The 19071-nt window shown below is 44.2% G+C and overlaps 1 protein-coding gene across 2 annotated transcripts in view; it reads right to left on the bottom strand.

The window, feature by feature from the left end:
- LOC106572251 (nucleolar protein 4-like) overlaps nucleotides 1–17311 on the bottom strand; it is a 135000-nt gene extending 117689 nt beyond the window's left edge. For both annotated transcript variants that reach the window (XM_014146288.2, XM_014146289.2), the window contains exon 1: nucleotides 16223–17311. In XM_014146288.2, coding sequence (XP_014001763.1) covers nucleotides 16223–16561 — 339 coding nt within the window. In that variant the 5' untranslated portion in view covers nucleotides 16562–17311. The remainder of the gene's footprint in view (nucleotides 1–16222) is intronic.
- Between the last annotated feature and the right edge of the window lie 1760 nt (nucleotides 17312–19071).

The raw sequence follows: 19071 nt of genomic DNA, 5'->3' as shown, positions 1-19071 counted from the left end.
CAGTGAGGCTCAAATGTGTTTTATACACATTTCTGTCACTTCTTCGCTAACACTATGGCATTCACTCTGAATTCTGGTCACCACCATTGGAGCATCTGTCCTAGTGTTCCTCTACCCCACCACCCTATGCCTCTCTCCTCCAGTCTTCCCTTCCCTGGCCCCCGTCCTGTCACAGAGGTCCGCCTGCATCCTGCTGTCTGATATGTGACACTCTTGTTTGAGTGACAATACAAAGACGAGGTTGGGGTATTAGGTGGGGTGGAGGGGGTGCAGGGGAGGGGGTGTATTTGATAAGTGCAGCACACCTCAATGGGTGGCTACTTAAGGATCCAGGAGAGAGCGAACGTAGGTGAGTGAGTGAGTGAGTGAGTGAGTGAGTGAGTGAGTGAGTGAGTGAGTGAGTGAGTGAGTGAGTGAGTGAGTGAGTGAGTGAGTGAGTGAGTGAGTGAGTGAGTGAGTGAGGTCATTGTAAAAAGAGAGGAGAGTGTGTGTTGGGGGGAGAGAAAACAAGCAGCACGAGAGGCTGTGTGTTTGAACAAGGCCAGACAGGGTAGATAAGGGTAGTGAGAGGGGCAGGGTGGTGCACTCACCTATTGTTTGGATCTCAGGCAGGGTCCCGACAAAGAGCGGGAGGAGAAGTTTAGGGACCTGATTTGCTAAAGCCTGCTGCTATGTACGACAGTGAAAATTAAACAATGACGTAGCCATAGAATTACACAGAACAAACTTTGGGGATGTAACCAGGGGCGTCATGCACCCATTATTTGAGAGGGGGCACAAAGTATGTGAGGATGGAGGCTGCGCCCCCCCCCTCCTGAAGCTGGATAATTTTGCAGCTTTTTCCTGCAATCTAGAGTCAATTGTTCTGCATAGGTTATCTAAGCATACCTCTTAACCTGTTCAATTAACATTTTAATGAATGATGCACATTGATTACTTTAAGAACGTTTACACCTTAGGAGTTTACTATAACTGTCACACATCTAAATATCTGTCAATCTTTTCATGCATAGCTCTCGCTATGAATTTCACAGTGGAAAATATTTATTAATTCCGACTTCATAAAATTGCTAGGTAGCTAGTATTACAGAGAAACAAAACACACACACATATATATACACACATATACACACACACACACACACATATACACATATACATATATACATATATACATATATATATATATACATATACATACATATATATATACATACATATATATACATATATATGTGTGTACATATATATACATATATATACATACATACATATATATACATATATATGTGTGTACATATATATACATATATATACATATATATACACATACATATATATATATATATATATATATACATATACATACATACATATATATATATATACACATATGTGTGTACGTATATATACATTAAATATATATATATGTTTGTTAACTATTTGGAGTTCCGGAACTCCAATTTGAGCAGCAGCAGCTGAAAAATGAGCTCCTACAAATATTGAAATTTACATGGTTTTTAGAGTGAAGTACATCGGAAAAAAGCAAAAGAAAACTGCAAGACTGAATAGGAGAAAAAACAAGCAACAAACAAAGAAGATAGGCTTTTGAAAATAACTATTTTTCATAAAATTGTAGTTATCTTAGCAAGCTGAATTGTTTACCAGTTGCTAAGCAGTTGCTAGGGACTCTTTTGGAAGAAGCTAGCTAGCTAACGAAGAACAACAAAGAATATCTAGTTAACAGAAGAAAAGAAAGAGAAAATCAGGACAGAAGAAAAAGGATATCAAAGTGAAACAGTTCTCTAAAGACACAGGAGACAATAATACAAGAAACAACACTTCTGTAGCTTGTCAACTATGTGTCTGTCTATCCCTGTTCTCTCCTCTCTGCACAGGCCATACAAACGCTTCACACCGCGTGGCCGTTGCCACTCTAACCTGGTGGTCCCAGCGCGCACGACCCACGTGGAGTTCCAGGTCTCCGGCAGCCTCTGGAACTGCCGGTCTGCAGCCAACAAGGCTGAGTTCATCTCAGCCTATGCTACCCTCCAGTCCCTAGACTTCCTGGCGCTGACGGAAACATGGATTACCACAGATAACACTGCTACTCCTACTGCTCTCTCTTCGTCTGCCCACGTGTTCTCGCATACCCCTAGAGCATCGAGCCAGCGGGGTGGTGGCACTGGAATCCTCATCTCTCCCAAGTGGACATTCTCGCTTTCTCCCCTGACCCATCTGTCCATCTCCTCATTTGAATTCCATGCTGTCACAGTTACCAGCCCTTTCAAGCTTAACATCCTTATCATTTATCGCCCTCCAGGTTCCCTTGGAGAGTTCATCAATGAGCTTGACGCCTTGATAAGTTCCTTTCCTGAGGATGGCTCACCTCTCACAGTTCTGGGTGACTTTAACCTCCCCACGTCTACCTTTGACTCATTCCTCTCTGCCTCCTTCTTTCCACTCCTCTCCTCTTTTGACCTCACCCTCTCACCTTCCCCCCCTACTCACAAGGCAGGCAATACGCTTGACCTCATCTTTACTAGATGCTGTTCTTCCACTAACCTCATTGCAACTCCCCTCCAAATCTCCGACCACTACCTTGTATCCTTTTCCCTCTTGCTCTCATCCAACACTTCTCACTCTGCCCCTACTCGGATGGTATTGCGCCGTCCCAACCTTCGCTCTCTCTCTCCCGCTACTCTCTCCTCTTCCATCCTATCATCTCTTCCCTCTGCTCAAACCTTCTCCAACCTATCTCCTGATTCTGCCTCCTCAACCCTCCTCTCCTCCCTTTCTGCATCCTTTGATTTTCTCTGTCCCCTATCCTCCAGGCCGGCTCGGTCCTCCCCTCCTGCTCCGTGGCTCGACGACTCACTACGAGCTCACAGAACAAGGCTCCGGGCAGCCGAGCGGAAATGGAGGAAAACTCGCCTCCCCTGCGGACCTGGCATCCTTTCACTCACTCCTCTCTACATTCTCCTCTTCTGTCTCTGCTGCTAAAGCCACTTTCTACCACTCTAAATTCCAAGCATCTGCCTCTAACCCTAGGAAGCTCTTTGCTACCTTCTCCTCCCTCCTGAATCCTCCTCCCCCTCCCCCCTCCTCCCTCTCTGCGGATGACTTCGTCAACCATTTTGAAAAGAAGGTTGACGATATCCGATCCTCGTTTGCTAAGTCAAACGACACCGCTGGTCCTGCTCACACTGCCCTACCCTGTGCTTTGACCTCTTTCTCCCCTCTCTCTCCAGATGAAATCTCGCGTCTTGTGACGGCCGGCCGCCCAACAACCTGCCCACTTGACCCTATCCCCTCCTCTCTTCTCCAGACCATTTCCGGAGACCTTCTCCCCTTCCTCACCTCGCTCATCAACTCATCCTTGACCGCTGGCTACGTCCCTTCCGTCTTCAAGAGAGCGAGAGTTGCACCCCTTCTGAAAAAAACCTACACTCGATCCCTCCGATGTCAACAACTACAGACCAGTATCCCTTCTTTCTTTTCTCTCCAAAACTCTTGAACGTGCCGTCCTTGGCCAGCTCTCCTGCTATCTCTCTCAGAATGACCTTCTTGATCCTAATCAGTCAGGTTTCAAGACTGGGCATTCAACTGAGACTGCTCTTCTCTGTGTCACGGAGGCTCTCCGCACTGCTAAAGCTAACTCTCTCTCCTCTGCTCTCATCCTTCTAGACCTATCTGCTGCCTTTGATACTGTGAACCATCAGATCCTCCTCTCCACCCTCTCCGAGTTGGGCATCTCCGGCGCGGCCCACGCTTGGATTGCATCCTACCTGACAGGTCGCTCCTACCAGGTGGCGTGGCGAGAATCTGTCTCCGCACCATGCGCTCTCACCACTGGTGTCCCCCAGGGCTCTGTTCTAGGCCCTCTCCTATTCTCGCTATACACCAAGTCACTTGGCTCTGTCATATCCTCACATGGTCTCTCCTATCATTGCTATGCAGACGACACACAATTAATCTTCTCCTTTCCCCCTTCTGATAACCAGGCGGCGAATCGCATCTCTGCATGTCTGTCAGACATATCAGTGTGGATGACGGATCACCAGCTCAAGCTGAACCTCGGCAAGACGGAGCTGCTCTTCCTCCCGGGGAAGGACTGCCCCTTCCATGATCTCGCCATCACGGTTGACAACTCCCTTGTGTCCTCCTCCCAGAGTGCTAAGAACCTTGGCGTGATCCTGGACAACACCCTGTCGTTCTCCACTAACATCAAGGCGGTGACCCGATCCTGTAGGTTCATGCTCTACAACATTTGCAGAGTACGACCCTGCCTCACACAGGAAGCGGCGCAGGTCCTAATCCAGGCACTTGTCATCTCCCGTCTGGATTACTGCAACTCGCTGTTGGCTGGGCTCCCTGCCTGTGCCATTAAACCCCTACAACTCATCCAGAACGCCGCAGCCCGTCTGGTGTTCAACCTTCCCAAGTTCTCTCACGTCACCCCGCTCCTCCGCTCTCTCCACTGGCTTCCAGTTGAAGCTCGCATCCGCTACAAGACCATGGTGATTGCCTACGGAGCTGTGAAGGGAACGGCACCTCCATACCTTCAGGCTCTGATCAGGCCCTACACCCAAACAAGGGCACTGCGTTCATCCACCACTGGCCTGCTGGCCCCCCTACCTCTGAGGAAGCACAGTTCCCGCTCAGCCCAGTCAAAACTGTTCGCTGCTCTGGCACCCCAATGGTGGAACAAGCTCCCTCACGACGCCAGGACAGCGGAGTCAATCACCACCTTCCGGAGACACCTGAAACCCCACCTCTTTAAGGAATACCTAGGATAGGATAAAGTAATCCTTCTAACCCCCCCCCCCTTAAAAGATTTAGATGCACTATTGTAAAGTGGTTGTTCCACTGGATATCATAAGGTGAATGCACCATTTTGTAAGTCGCTCTGGATAAGAGCGTCTGCTAAATGACTTAAATGTAATGTAAATGTAAATATACATATATACACACACATACATACATACATACATATATATATACATACAACATACATACATATATACATACATATACTACATATATACATACATACATATATACATACACATACATATATATACATACATATACACATATATACATACACATATATACATACATATACACATATATACATACATATACACATATATACATACACATACATATACACATACATACACACACACACACACATATATATATACATACATACATACATACATACATATATATATATACACACACACATATATATACATATATACACACACATATATACATATATACACACACATATATACATATACACACACACACATATACATACATATATATATATATATACACACACACACACACACACATATATACATATACACACACACACACATACATAATATATATATATACACACACACACACACACATATATATACATATACACACACACACACACACACATACACACACACACACACACACACACACACACACACACACACACACACACATATACATATACACATATATATATATATTTTTTCATTCATCAAAAATAAATCAATAGGCTATTGATCAAATTAATTTACAAACATACCTCCTGCCCAACCCTGGCAGCTAAAATCAGATCAAACGCTGTGTGTGTTACTCTACACTCTCTCTGCTCCTCCACTGACGATACTGAACGTGATAGAGCAGGGATCATCAACTAGATTCAGCCGCGGGCTGTTTTTTTCTTGAGCGGATGGTCGGGAACAGAATTACAAATATTTTGTAGACTGCAAATTGACCGCAAGAAGCCCAAACAGATAATATTTGACTAAAACATAATCATTTCAAACCTTGCATACATTTGAATGCGATCACGTGTCTCCCTATTATGTGTGGGAATACCTTGGAAGAGATTTCTTAAATAAAATCACTTGGAGATGATTTCCTGGTGTTTTTGTCCAACAATGGGGTTTTTTCTCTCCGAAAACTTGAGGAGGGGGGGGGCAATTGGGGAACCCTGCACTAGAGTATCTAGTGTCCTGCCTGGGCATCTCTTTGCTTCGTGCACCTTGGAAAGAACACCTTTCTAGGGCGAATGGCTGACAGATCCTTTTTATAAATAATTAATATTATGAAACATGGGCGTAAAAAATGAAGTTTAGTCATTAATTTAACATCTGAAATTAGGACAAATCTGAGGGGACATGTGCCTTAGGGAATCTTGTCTTTCACCTCAACTGCCCCAGCTCCACAACCGTACCCCGCCCTGCTCTGCCCCGCTGCAGAGTGACATTCGCTGGGTGACCGATGTAACTTAGCCCCTCGGTTCAGAGAGGGGAGCATGCCCCCTGCTTCACCCCGGCCCTTCCCTCATCGCCCTCCTACCACCCCTCATCAGAGGAACAGACGCACCGGGCCTCAGAGAGCAGGGGCAGGGATGGAGGGGGGGGTCACACAACCAGAGGCCTACCCATTCACATCAATTTAGTCGTATTTATTTCTGCAGGATAAGGGCCCCTTTGAGATTAGAGAGATCCCAGGTCTGATATGGGGGCTGTCCCAATTAAGTTATCCCCGCGGGCCACCATTAAACCCTAGGCCATCGACACATCACCGCCACGGAGAGCAGCGGGAGGGGGAGAAGGAGGACCGAGGAGGAGAGGGGGGGGGATAGACACACACACAAAAACATACAGTGCATCCTCCCATCATGCACCCCCAACATGAGCATGCGTCATGCATGAACACACAAATAGCTCCTCAAACACATACAAAACAGGCAGATAGTTTGTGTGTCCTGTCTGTGTAAAACTAACCCTAAACACTTGAGTCATCTCAGTTTCCTGTGCTGTACACTATATTTCTATTATCCTCTTTTCTCCCCTCAGCACAGGAGAGTAGAGGATGGGTTGTGACTGAGCCCTGGGTCATGCTCATTAGGGCACCCAACAGAAAACGTGTCTTATTAGACCAGTCCAGGTCCAGTCCTCTTTCAGTTTCAGTTTGTTTTATTATGTTTGGTGACTAATGAACATAGCCCTGTAGTGTGGGGCTGTTGCCGTACACAGCTCCGACCAGGACAGACACTCATGTGACTATGTGGAAAGATTTGCTGTGTTACTGGTAATTGCGTATGGTGCCACACACAGAAACCTCAGATGCCCATCTGTCTCCTGTTTCCACTGACGGACAAGATCTCGTTCAACCGTTTTAGATCAACCTTCTGACTGACTCCTACTGCAGAAATCCTCACTTCCTACTCTTACTACCTGACCTGAGAACAGCTAAACTGGGGCCGTATCAAGCGTCTCAGAGTAAGGGTGCTGATTTAGATCACAACGAATACAATTACATGTACATGGGGGACCTTATCCTAGATCAGCACTCTGAGACGCTTGATACACGGACATTAAGAAAAGCTAATTCATGGCCAAATGTAACTCAGGTCTGTGTACAAACAGAACACACACATTCTTCTCTTCCCTCTATCCTCTCGTCCCTCTCTGGTTGTGGTTAGAGAATGCAGCTGGCAGACAGTGGCCTGAGAAGAGCATGGGCACAGAGCAGCAACAGTTGATCAAACTGCACTTAACTAAGTCAGCTCCCTCTAAGAGCAGGTGCAGCAGGTGAGAGAGAGAGAGAAAGCAAAACGAAGGAAGGAGAAAAACGTTAAGACCTATTAATAGGAGACGCTGGTGTCAACTGCATGTGATGGCTAAGCTGTGGGGCTGCTTCCTCTAAGCCACACAAACAGTTCTCTCTCTCTCTCTCTCTCTCTCTCTCTCTCTCTCTCTCTCTCTCTCTCTCTCTCTCTCTCTCTCTCTCTCTCTCTCTCTCTCTCTCTCTCTCTCTCTCTCTCTCTCTCTCTCTCTCTCTCTCTCTCTCTCTCTCTCTCTCTCTCTCTGTTCCCTGTTTTGTTTTTCTCTCTTTCACTGCCTTATTCTCACTATTCTTAATGCTGTGCCTACCTCACTTTTCTCTCTATTTGTCTGTCTGTTTTTCGGTGTACTACTACTGTGCTACCACTGTCCCCTGCTGTCTCCATCCACCCTCTCTTATAATAAGATCACAATATTACCCTTTTCACAATATTGTGTCGACCTAAACCCTAATGTGCTGGTTCTGATATTTTTTCCAGTCCTAGGATGATTCCAGCAACGATGGTAGATGCGGAACCAGGCCAGCACTGTTCGGATCGGTTCGGGTCAGTAGTGTTAAAAGGCCACCTGTGTCTAGAGCTGTTGTGGTGACCGTATTACGGCCACACCGGCCGTCATGACCGCAGTCAAATTCTACATGACCGTTTAGTCATGGTAACTAGGCATCTCCAAGCTCTGATGGTCATTAGTAGCCTACCAGCCTGGTACTCAGTAGCCTACTAGCCTGGTACTCAGCAGCTTACCAGCGTGGTACTCAGCAGCCTACCAGCCTGGTACTCAGCAGCCTACCAGCCTGGTACTCAGCAGCCTACCAGCATGGTACTCAGCAGCCTACCAGCCTGGTACTCAGCAGCCTACCAGCCTGGTACTCAGCAGCCTACCAGCCTGGTACTCAGCAGCCTACCAGCCTGGTACTCAGCAGCCTACCAGCCTGGTACTCAGGACTCTATTGTCCCACTAATCACTCTGACATCAATGTAAATGTATTCGAAAATCAAATCAAACACTTCATGAGAGCCCATGAGATCATGTTGCACAACATTTCTATAGGCTATGCAATTGCATGAGAAAACAGAGTTTTGATGGCCTCTATAAAAAAAATTGGAGGATACCATCATCTTTCTAGTGCATTTGCTGTTTGTTAGGCCTACTCATCTTCAAATCAAATTTTATTAGTCACATGCGCCGAATACAACAGGTGTAGATCTTAGTGAAATGCTTACTTACGGGCCCCTAACCAACAATGCAGTTAAAAAAAATATGGATAAGAAATAAACGTAACAAGTAAATAAAGAGCAGCAGTGAAATAACAATAGCGAGACTAAATACAGGGGGGTACCGGTACAGAGTCAATGTGCAGGGGCACTGGTTAGTTGAGGAAATATGTATATGAAAGTAGAGTTATTAAAGTAACTATGCATAGATGATAACAACAGAGAGTAGCAGCGGTGTAAAAGACGGGGAGCGGTGGGCAATGTAAATAGTCTGGGTAGCCACTCGATTAGGTGTTCAGGAGTCTTATGGTTTGGGGGTAGAAGCTGTTTAGAAGCCTCTTGGACCTATACTTGGTGCTCCGGTACCACTTGCCATGCGGTAGCAGAGAGAACAGTCTATGACTAGGGTGGCTGGAGTCTTTGACAATTTTTAGGGCCTTCCTCTGACACCGCCTGGTATAGAGGTCCTGGATGGCAGGAAGCTTGGCCCCAGTGATGTACTGGGCCGTTCGCACTACCCTCTATAGTGCCTTGCGGTCGGAGGCCGAGCAATTGCCATACAAGGCAGTGATGCAACCCATCAGGATGCTCTCGATGGTGCAGCTGTAGAACCGTTTGAGGATCTGAGGACCCTTGCCAAATCTTTTCAGTCTCCTGAGGGGGAATAGGTTTTGTCGTGCCCTCTTCACGACTGTCTTGGTGTGCTTGGACCATGTTAGTTTGTTGGTGATGTGGACACCAAGGAACTTGAAGCTCTCAACCTGCTCCACTGCAGCCCCGTCGATGAGAATGGGGGCGTGCTCGGTCCTCATTTTCCTGTAGTCCACAATCATCTCGTTTGTCTTGATCACGTTGAGGGAGACGTTGTTGTCCTGGCACCACACGGCCAGGTCTCTGACCCCCTCCCTATAGGCTGTCTCGTTGTTGTCAGTGATCAGGCCTACCACTGTTGTGTCATCAGTAAACTTAATGACAGTGTTGGAGTCGTGCCTGGCTGTGCAGTCATGAGTGAACAGGGAGTACAGAAGGGGACCGAGCAAGCACCCCTGAGGGAGCCCTGTGTTGAGGATCAGCGTGGCGGATGTGTTGTTACCTACCCTTACCACCTGGGGGCTGCCCATCAGGAAGTCCAGGATCCAGTTGAAGTTGGAGGTGTTTAGGTCCAGGGTCCTTAGCTTATTGATGAGCGTTGGGGGCACTATGGTGTTGAACGCTGAGCTATAGTCAATGAATAGCATTCTCAGATAGGTGTTCCTTTTGTCCAGGTGGGAAAGGGTAATGTGGAGTGCAATAGAGATTGCATCATCTGTGGATCTGTTAGGGCGGTATGCAAATTGGAGTGGGTCTAGGGTTTCTGGGAAAATGGTGTTGATGTGAGCCATGACCAACCTTTTAAACCACTTCGTGGCTACAGGTAGTTGTTTAGGCAGGTTACCTTAGTGTTCTTGGGCACAGGCACTATGGTGGTCTGCTTAAAACATGTTGGTATTACAGACTTGGACAGGGAGAGGTTGAAAATGTCAGTGAAGACACTTGTCAGTTGGTCAGCGCATACTCGCAGTACACATCCTGGTAATCGGGCTGGCCCTGAGGCCTTGTGAATGTTTACCTGTTTAAAGGTCTTACGCACATCAGCTGCAAAGAGCGTGATCACAGTCTTCCAGAACAGCTTGTGCTCTCATGCATGTTTCAATGTCATTTGCCTCAATGCGAGCATAGAAGTAGTTTAGCTCGTCTGGTAGGCTTGTGTCACTGTAATGGTTTGCAAGCCCTGCCACATCCGACGAGCGTTAGAGCCGGTGTAGTACGATTCGATCTTAGTCCTGTATTGACGCTTTGCCTGTTTGATGGTTCATCGAAGGGCATAGCGGGATTTCTTACAAGCTTCCGGGTTAGAGTCCCGCTCCTTGAAAGAGGCACCTCTACCCTTTAGCTCAGTGCGGATGTTGCCTGTAATCCATGGCTTCTGGTTGGAGTATGTACGTACGGTCACTGAGGGATGACGTCATCGATGCACTTATTGATGAAGCCAATGACTTATGTGGTGTACTCCTCAATGCCATCGGAGGAATCCCGGAACATATTCCAGTCTGTGCTAGCAAAACAGTCCTGTAGCTTAACATCTGCTTCATCTGACCACTTTTTTATTGATCTAGTCACTGGTGCGTCCTGCTTTAATTTTTGCTTGTAAGCAGGAATCAGGAGGATAGAATTATGGTCAGATTTGCCAAATGGAAGGCGAGGGAGAGCTTTGTATGCATCTCTGTGTGTGGAGTAAAGGTGGTCCAGAGTTTTTTTCCCCTCTGGTTGCACATTTAACATGCTTATAGAAATTTGGTCAAACAGATTTAAGTTTCTCTGCATTAAAGTCCCTGGCTACTAGGAGCGCCGCCTCTGGGTGAGTGTTTTCTTGTTTGCTTATGTTGGAATACAGCTCATTCAATGCTGTCTTAGTGCCAGCCTCTGACTGTGGTGGTATGTAAACATCTATGAAAAACACAAAAGAAAACTCTAGGTAGATAATGTGGTCTACAGTTTATCATGGAGATACTCTACCTCTACCTCTACCCCCTGCTGTTATTTACAAAAATACATCGTTCAGGATAGAACAGACCGATAAATTCGACGCATTATCAAGTGCTTGTCAAATTGTGAATGAGAGACTGATGAAGTGTGTGCAGCCTGTGCAAGAAACAAAGCATAGCTCATGCCTTTCATGCAACTTTTTTCAAATCATCATTAGAGCCGCATCATGAAGCCTTAGATTGTATTAAAATTCAAAACATATTGCCCAAGGTTTGTATCACAACTGAAGTTACATTAATAACTCTAAATGAAGTATATAGGAGGACCTGTTTTTTGTTATAAGCACAACACACAATAGCCGCATGTGCACACAAAAAAATCCTTTCTATTTTATTCAGCTATATTCAATTGTATTCTTCATACTATAAAATTATATAAAATAATGCCACAGAATTCTAAGCAAATCTTGTCTGCTAAATGAACTAGTGTAGCCCACAGCTATATGGCATGGCCAGATCAGGGCCTAACATAAGGACAACTCAGAGTATGCTATTCTGTTCTTCTGAAATAGACTACATTTCTGCATATCATGTTTCTTTAGACCTATCTAAAATAAATAAGGGATTTATTCTATTGGTGTTGATTTCTTAGACTTTTTTAAAATATAGACGTTCCAAAGGTCTGCATCAGTGGCCTGCAGGCTGTGCATGGAAGCCAGGAGATGTTAAATGTATTCACATTAATTAACGGTCAATTACCGTGAGACCGCCAGTTATGTGCTTGATAATCACCGGCTGACCAAATTTCATGACTGCCACAGCCCTACCTGTGTCTCCTCCACTAAAGCCCTTCATTGCCCCGTCGTTCCCCTGAGCAATGATTCACATGATCTTATTCTCCGTTGTTATCATCTCACTTTACTTTCCTGTGCTAAAGGTTGCTAAAGGTCACATTGCTTATAGAGTTAATGCTAGAGGAGCCTTTTCGATTGAGCTTTTTCTATCTCTAACTTTAGGCTTCTCCCATAGAATTAGGCATTAGAATACCTGAATGGACATGAACCTTCTTATGATGGGCTGAAGGTCAGCCATGTTGGTCAGGGAGTTGGTCAACAATGGTTTGGCAGTGCTGTGGCTAGACATTGTGTAAAATAATGAATTTGAAGAATTTATCTGCGCTGTATGTTTGTTAGCTAGTTAATCAGCAAATTTTAGAGGAATGATTGCATAAATTGTTTTAATTACCGGCCAATATGCCAACAGTCCATTTAAAAAAATGCGGTCCTCATGAGAGCCAGTTTCATCATTGCTCTTGATGGTTTTTGCCACTGCATTTGAAGAAACTTTCAAAGTTCTTGACATTTTCCATATTGACTGACCTTCATGTCTTAAAGTAATGATGGGCTGTCATTTCTCTTTGCTTATTTGAGCTGTTCATGCCATAATATGGACCTGGTCTTTTACCAAATAGGGCTATCTTCTGTATACCAACCATACCTTGTCACAACACAACTGATAGGCTCAAACGCATTAAGAAGGTAAGAAATTCCACAAATTAACTTTTAACAAGGCACACCTGTTAACTGAAATGCATTCCAGGTGACTACCCCATGAAGCTGGTTGAGAGAATTTTTATTTTACCTTTATTTAACTATGCAAGTCAGTTAAGAACAAATTCTTATTTTCAATGACAGCCTAAGAACAGTGGGTTAACTGCCTTGTTCAGGGGCAGAACAACAGATTTTTACCTTGTCAGCTCGGGGATTCGCTCTTGCAACCTTTCGGTTACAAGTCCAATGCTCTAACCACTAGGCTACCTGCCACCCCAAGAATGCCAAGTTTGTGCAAAGCTATCATCAAGGCAAAGGGTGGCTACTTTGAAGAATCTAAAATATCAAATATATTTTGATTTGTTTAACACTATTTTGGTTACTACATGATTCCATATGTGTTATTTAATAGTTTTGATGTCTTCACTATTATTCTACAATGTAAAAATAAAGAAAAACCCTTGAATGAGTAGGTGTGAGGGAGCAGGCCTACATAGCTGCCTGTTGCACAAACAGGTATGTGAGGGAATTACACACTTTTGCTCCATTAACACACACTTTCTTGTCTTACACACGTGTGAACACATACACACTGGGAGTGGGACCAGTGTGTGTGGCGTTTCCTTCCAGGTTTCTCCAGGCCTCAGGCAGCTTTCCAGAGCTCTGGCCTCATTCATCCACACACTGCCTATCAGGCCACAGCTCTCTACTGGCAATTAGAACACATTTACAACCTGCTCACTCAGGAATCTCACGTACACACACACACACACACACAGTCGAATTTAGAACAATTTACACAGCTAAAACACACATCCCCCACATCCATCCCTTCCGCCCACACACACACACACACACACACACACACACACACACACACACACACACACACACACACACACACACAACACAAAAATACATACTGTCGAATTTCGAACAATTTACCCAGCTAAAACACACATCCCCCATATCCATCCCTTCCGCCCACACACACACACACACACACTACACACAGCATACACACACACACACACACACACACACACAGCATACTAGTCCAATTTACAAGTGGACAAAACCTCAAATACAAAACAAGCAGTGAGGGTGAAAGCTCATGCATCCCAACAGAACCCTGAAGGCGAGTAAGACTGTCTTCATCACCATTTTTCAAGAAATAAACAGTACATACAAGCAGCACACAGGGGGAGCAACATCACCAAAAAATATAAGAAAACAAATATTAAATAATAAATAAAGAGAAGGAAAAACAAAAAGTGTACATATGTACACATGCATATACAGACCAAACATACAGTATAGCCTATAATAGCAGCCAAATATCCTAAAGTGAAATATCCTAGATCAGATTCTGGGTGTAGCCTCCATGATAGCCTTGGACCAATTGGTTAGTTTCTCAACACCTAATTAACATTGGCAGTTGATTTCTTCTAATATAAAAATGTCATCGAACATTAATAACCAAACTGTGCACAATACAATATTCGGTTTGAACTTACTTTTTAGTTTTTTTAATGTGTTATATATTATTTTTTTTTACAGCTGTTGAAGATGCTAAGATTATTTGTTTCTCCCATCATCACTGTTGATCTATCGCTCAGCATCTCTCTACTGTACGCTCTGTTTGGCACGGCCCACTATAGTAGAATAGCAATGGAATAGCAGCAGGACTGGGTGAGAGCAGGCTGTGTCTCACAGTCAATCAGTCAAAATATGACCCTGCTGCCTTCAGACATAAAACAGACTTACAGCTACTGCCTTAGCTTCTGCCAAGACGCTGTTATGAGTGGGGTTGTCTCTGTGTTTAGCTGACAGTAGATTAACAGCTCCTCCAAAAATGTCCTGTAGCTGGCCAGCTCAAATTAGCCTACTGTCAGAGTTGAGCAAGTCAACATGTCAAATGACTGTCTCGGGTGCTTCCCAAGCTGCACCATATTCCCTACTCCTGGTGCACTATTTTTTGACCAAATCCCAATAGGCCCTGGTCAAAAGTATTGGCCTTGGTCAACAGTAGTGCACTATATAGGGAAGAGGGCGCCAATTGAGATGCTTTTTTATGATTGCAAAGTATTTTAGAGGCGTTTGTTGTATACAATCTTTTCACAGAGTAACTATCAACAATGGCTGCTTACAAATGGTTGGAAAGCAATCAGAGAGAGCCTTGAACCTGTGTGGAACAGAAGTAACAGACTAGTCCAGAAGCCTGTCCCCTATGCCTAAATAGACTCTCTGTTCAACCCTTTAAGACAACCTCAATGAAATCAGTACAATGGGAGAGGGAGAGGGGGAGAGAGAGAGAGAAAGATTCAGAATAGCCTCTTCAAATCTAGGACAGACACATTATCAAGTGTGGAGAAGACAGGAGCTCAAACTTTTCATGTGACTTAGATGCAGAGGCAATGAGCAGCAGCAAACAGCTGCATTACAAGCTCAGCAGGTGAATGTGTGGCTTTGAAATGTGTAGCCTACTCATCTTTGTAACAAATGCTCTAAATGAATGGTCTGTGGTTGTCTCCCTGTCTGAACCTGGACCTCTACAAACTAGAATTTAGTTTCCATTGTCATTTACAGTCACAGATGTCTATCTTTTCAAGTCTCTCCACCCCCCTTTAACGTTCAACACCAAAAGCCATTAGAAGAACATTTAAACAATAGGCTACACAATTGCACTGATACCATTTTAGAATGAGTTTCTAGCACTCTGCACACAGGGGTGAAATTCAATGATTTTTTTTCAGCTGCATCCATGTCGTCAATGCATCACATATGCCTATGTTCATCATTGATGAGCTATAGGAAATTGCGCATGAACAGAATTTAATTGATTTGAGACTAAATAAATAACACTATGTAAATAGTGGGAACTGACAAAACGACTATTCTAGGCATGAAATATCTCCGATTTAAAAAACAACAACAATATAGCTTGGAAGCTTGCCCTCATGTGTGCAAACGCGCGCACACGCACAGTGTACTATCATACCATCCGCGTATACTAGTCTCATTTTTCTTTGGAGCCAAAATCACTGTCTAGGCGATGCTATTTGCGCGAACAGGGTAGTAATAAGAGCGCTGCGCGCATGGCACCTTGGCACTGCCCGACCCATGACAGTGAGAACGGACTGGATCAAAGGGCCAGGGAAAGTTGTCGTAGAGCAGTAGCAGGACTCCATAAACATATTTACATAGAAAAATGTGGGCATCATCATAGTGCGCACACACATTTACGCGCACAGTAAGGAAGAGGAACATTTACTAACCGTCGCCTTGATAGGGACATACAGGACAGGTCTGTCGGCGGCTCCATTCTTGTTCAGGTCCCCTTGAATTGTCCCAACAAGGAACCCTTTGGACTTCACCCAGAATTTGAATTTGGCGTTGATGTGGTTGCTCTCGATGTAGACAGGGTCCGACTCATCGGTGTGTGAAAGGGTCTGGAGAATCTTATTGTATTTTCGCCTGGTGACTGTCTTTGTTTTACCCGAGTCCCCGTAAGTACGGAGACACCAGTCCTGAAATTCACCGAAAATCTCTCCTTCTAACACCACTGGGCTTCTGCTCCTTTTGGGCAAATCCACGCTGGTTTTTTTCGTTGACATGATTTCTCTCTGGTGTCCCGTGTCCCTTTAGATAGGAGGACGGGGTCTCAAAAATAACTCCAAACACTAATAATACACTATTTTATTCGATTTACCGATTTATTTCAATTAACTGTTAAATGTCCCTCTCCTGGCTAGAAAGGGAGCCATATACGAGTTAGATAGATATTTCTGCGAACAATGAGGAAGGATTCCGTATCAGGCAATGACGATTGGTGTGTTTTCACACCTGTTAGCGGAAACCGTTCGTCTCCTGTCCCAACGGGTAATAACAAATGTCAGTAGCTCATATCCTGCGCTGAGGAACTGAAAGAGGGGCCGTCCTATTAAACGGGTATCTCCCACCTGTGTGTTAAAGGTCTCCAATCTATAAAGATTCGACGTTTGAATATCACATACAACAAAACGTGGTAGCCTACTTGACGTTAAGTAAGGCTAGAATAAGGAGTGCATATTTTAGCACGGGTCCACAACTAATTAGAAGGAATGGCTATAGCAGCCCGGTCTGTCGTGATACCCTCCTCCTCCCAACTCCACCTGATTCGTGTTCCACCTGTTTGAATCGGACCAGAACGCCGCTGTCCCGAACCGTTTCACGTAGACGGAAATCAAAGCGCATCGATGTCTCTCCTGTTTCTCTACTGGATAAAGCGTTAAATTGATCTAGCCTAAGATAAGCCTTAATATGAGCAAATTGACCGGCTCTTGTTCTTCTCCACACGAACTCAGTCGCGTCGATGGGACATGGGTGCGCGCAATGGCTAGCCGAAATCCAGGAAGTGCAGTCCCAGTAGCCGAAACGCACACAAAGCGGGCTTGCGCGACCGTCCCATGCGGGACCAAATAGCCTTTGGCACCGTTTCTTTCGTTTGATGGACAATTGGTCATGTGAATAATTAATGTTTTTGCTCCATTGTAACAAAAACCCAATTTGTATAAAATGCAGGGTTTTGAGCCAGGCATAGCCTAAGCACATGACTGGTCCATTGTAAAATAATATCTAATTTTTTCACTATCCATGTTGTCATGAAGGGATAACCTATTGGTATAATATAATGATAATATAAATACTGTCATGGAATTAAGTATTAATGAATTGATGAATCATTATTGATATTATTCTACTCCTCACGTATTTTATGTTTGTTGGATAGGTTAGAGATAGACGGGAGAATGTGTTGAAATAGCAGTGTGCCGGATTTGAACCCATGCAGCAGCAATATGTGTTCTGGAGTGGCTTTACTCCACTTGATCTTTGTGTTTGTTTTAGAAAAACATTTCAGTTTACTGTTGAGTTTTCCCTCAACAGTCAGTTGCCTTTTGTGGCTCCATCCAACGTCCAGATGTAATCTTGCAATCACTGAAGCAAAGCCCAAAAACACTCACACACCCAAAATAAGAGAGGCCACCACACATCATCCAATATACCCAATTTTACTCAAAAGAGTCCTCATATTCAAGATTGTAACTATTCCTATTCTTCATTCACCAGACCATGCATATTATTTTGTAGCCTAAATATTCAACATGTCAGCTGTATAGTATATCATATAGTAATGGATAAAACAAAAGTCTAGACTCTCAGTTTGCCTAAATAGGATAGGCTAACTTACCCCCCCCAAAAAACCACCCAGACTGTTATTGCTATTGATAATAGCTCATAACATCCAATAGTTTAGATGAACAGTAAAACAGGAGATCCCATTACAGCCCAATCACAGACCATAGAACATCATGTTGGATCAATGGCATTTTATGACCTAATATATTGACCCACTGTTTCTGCTTCTCTTGATGAAATACATCACAGAATATACAAGGTGCATTGTCCAAAATGAAAAACCTATAGCTCTCGCTGTCATCCCCACACCATACTATGTGTGTATGTATATACAGTGCAAGTCATTCCCCATACATTTGATGAAAATACTATTTAAGTATAGTATCAAGTATTTCATGTATGTGTATAGAGGACACTGAGAACCATCTGGGGAAAATCACTACTTATTCCAGTACTAACATGGTTACTTGACTGTTTGATTAATTCAGGGGCTTCTAATGCTGTATGCTTGGGAACAACTCAAGTGGAGGCTGTGTTTTGGGGTTGGGGCTGGGAGTAACCTTGAGTGGGTACAGAGAGGAGCACGGATACTGTGTGCCCAAATTGCTACAGTATGTTTGTGTCAATGAAGGGGCCCTGTCTGGGTGTACAAGCCTTGGAACAGGACATCCCAAACCCCTTCATACCCTTAAACTGGCATTCTGTATGAGAAAGACAGTTTTTTGTAATGTATTGTTAGTGGTCTGGCTGAATATTGAGTTTGTTTAAAGAATGAGATTGCCCTAGAGTTAGAAAATATAGACCACTGTCACCAGTTGAGCTACCATCTATTAAATATACCAGATATGTGTCATGTCATTTCCTCATTTACACCAACAAAAATACATCACAACTTTGTTCCAGTTTATCTCCAAAAAATGTCTTTGTTACCTTGTCCTTTGGCCAATCA

Source organism: Salmo salar, chromosome ssa15 (assembly GCF_905237065.1).
Source record: "Salmo salar chromosome ssa15, Ssal_v3.1, whole genome shotgun sequence".
In the NCBI taxonomy this organism is placed as follows: domain Eukaryota; kingdom Metazoa; phylum Chordata; class Actinopteri; order Salmoniformes; family Salmonidae; genus Salmo; species Salmo salar.
This window is presented reverse-complemented; position numbering and strand designations above follow the sequence as displayed.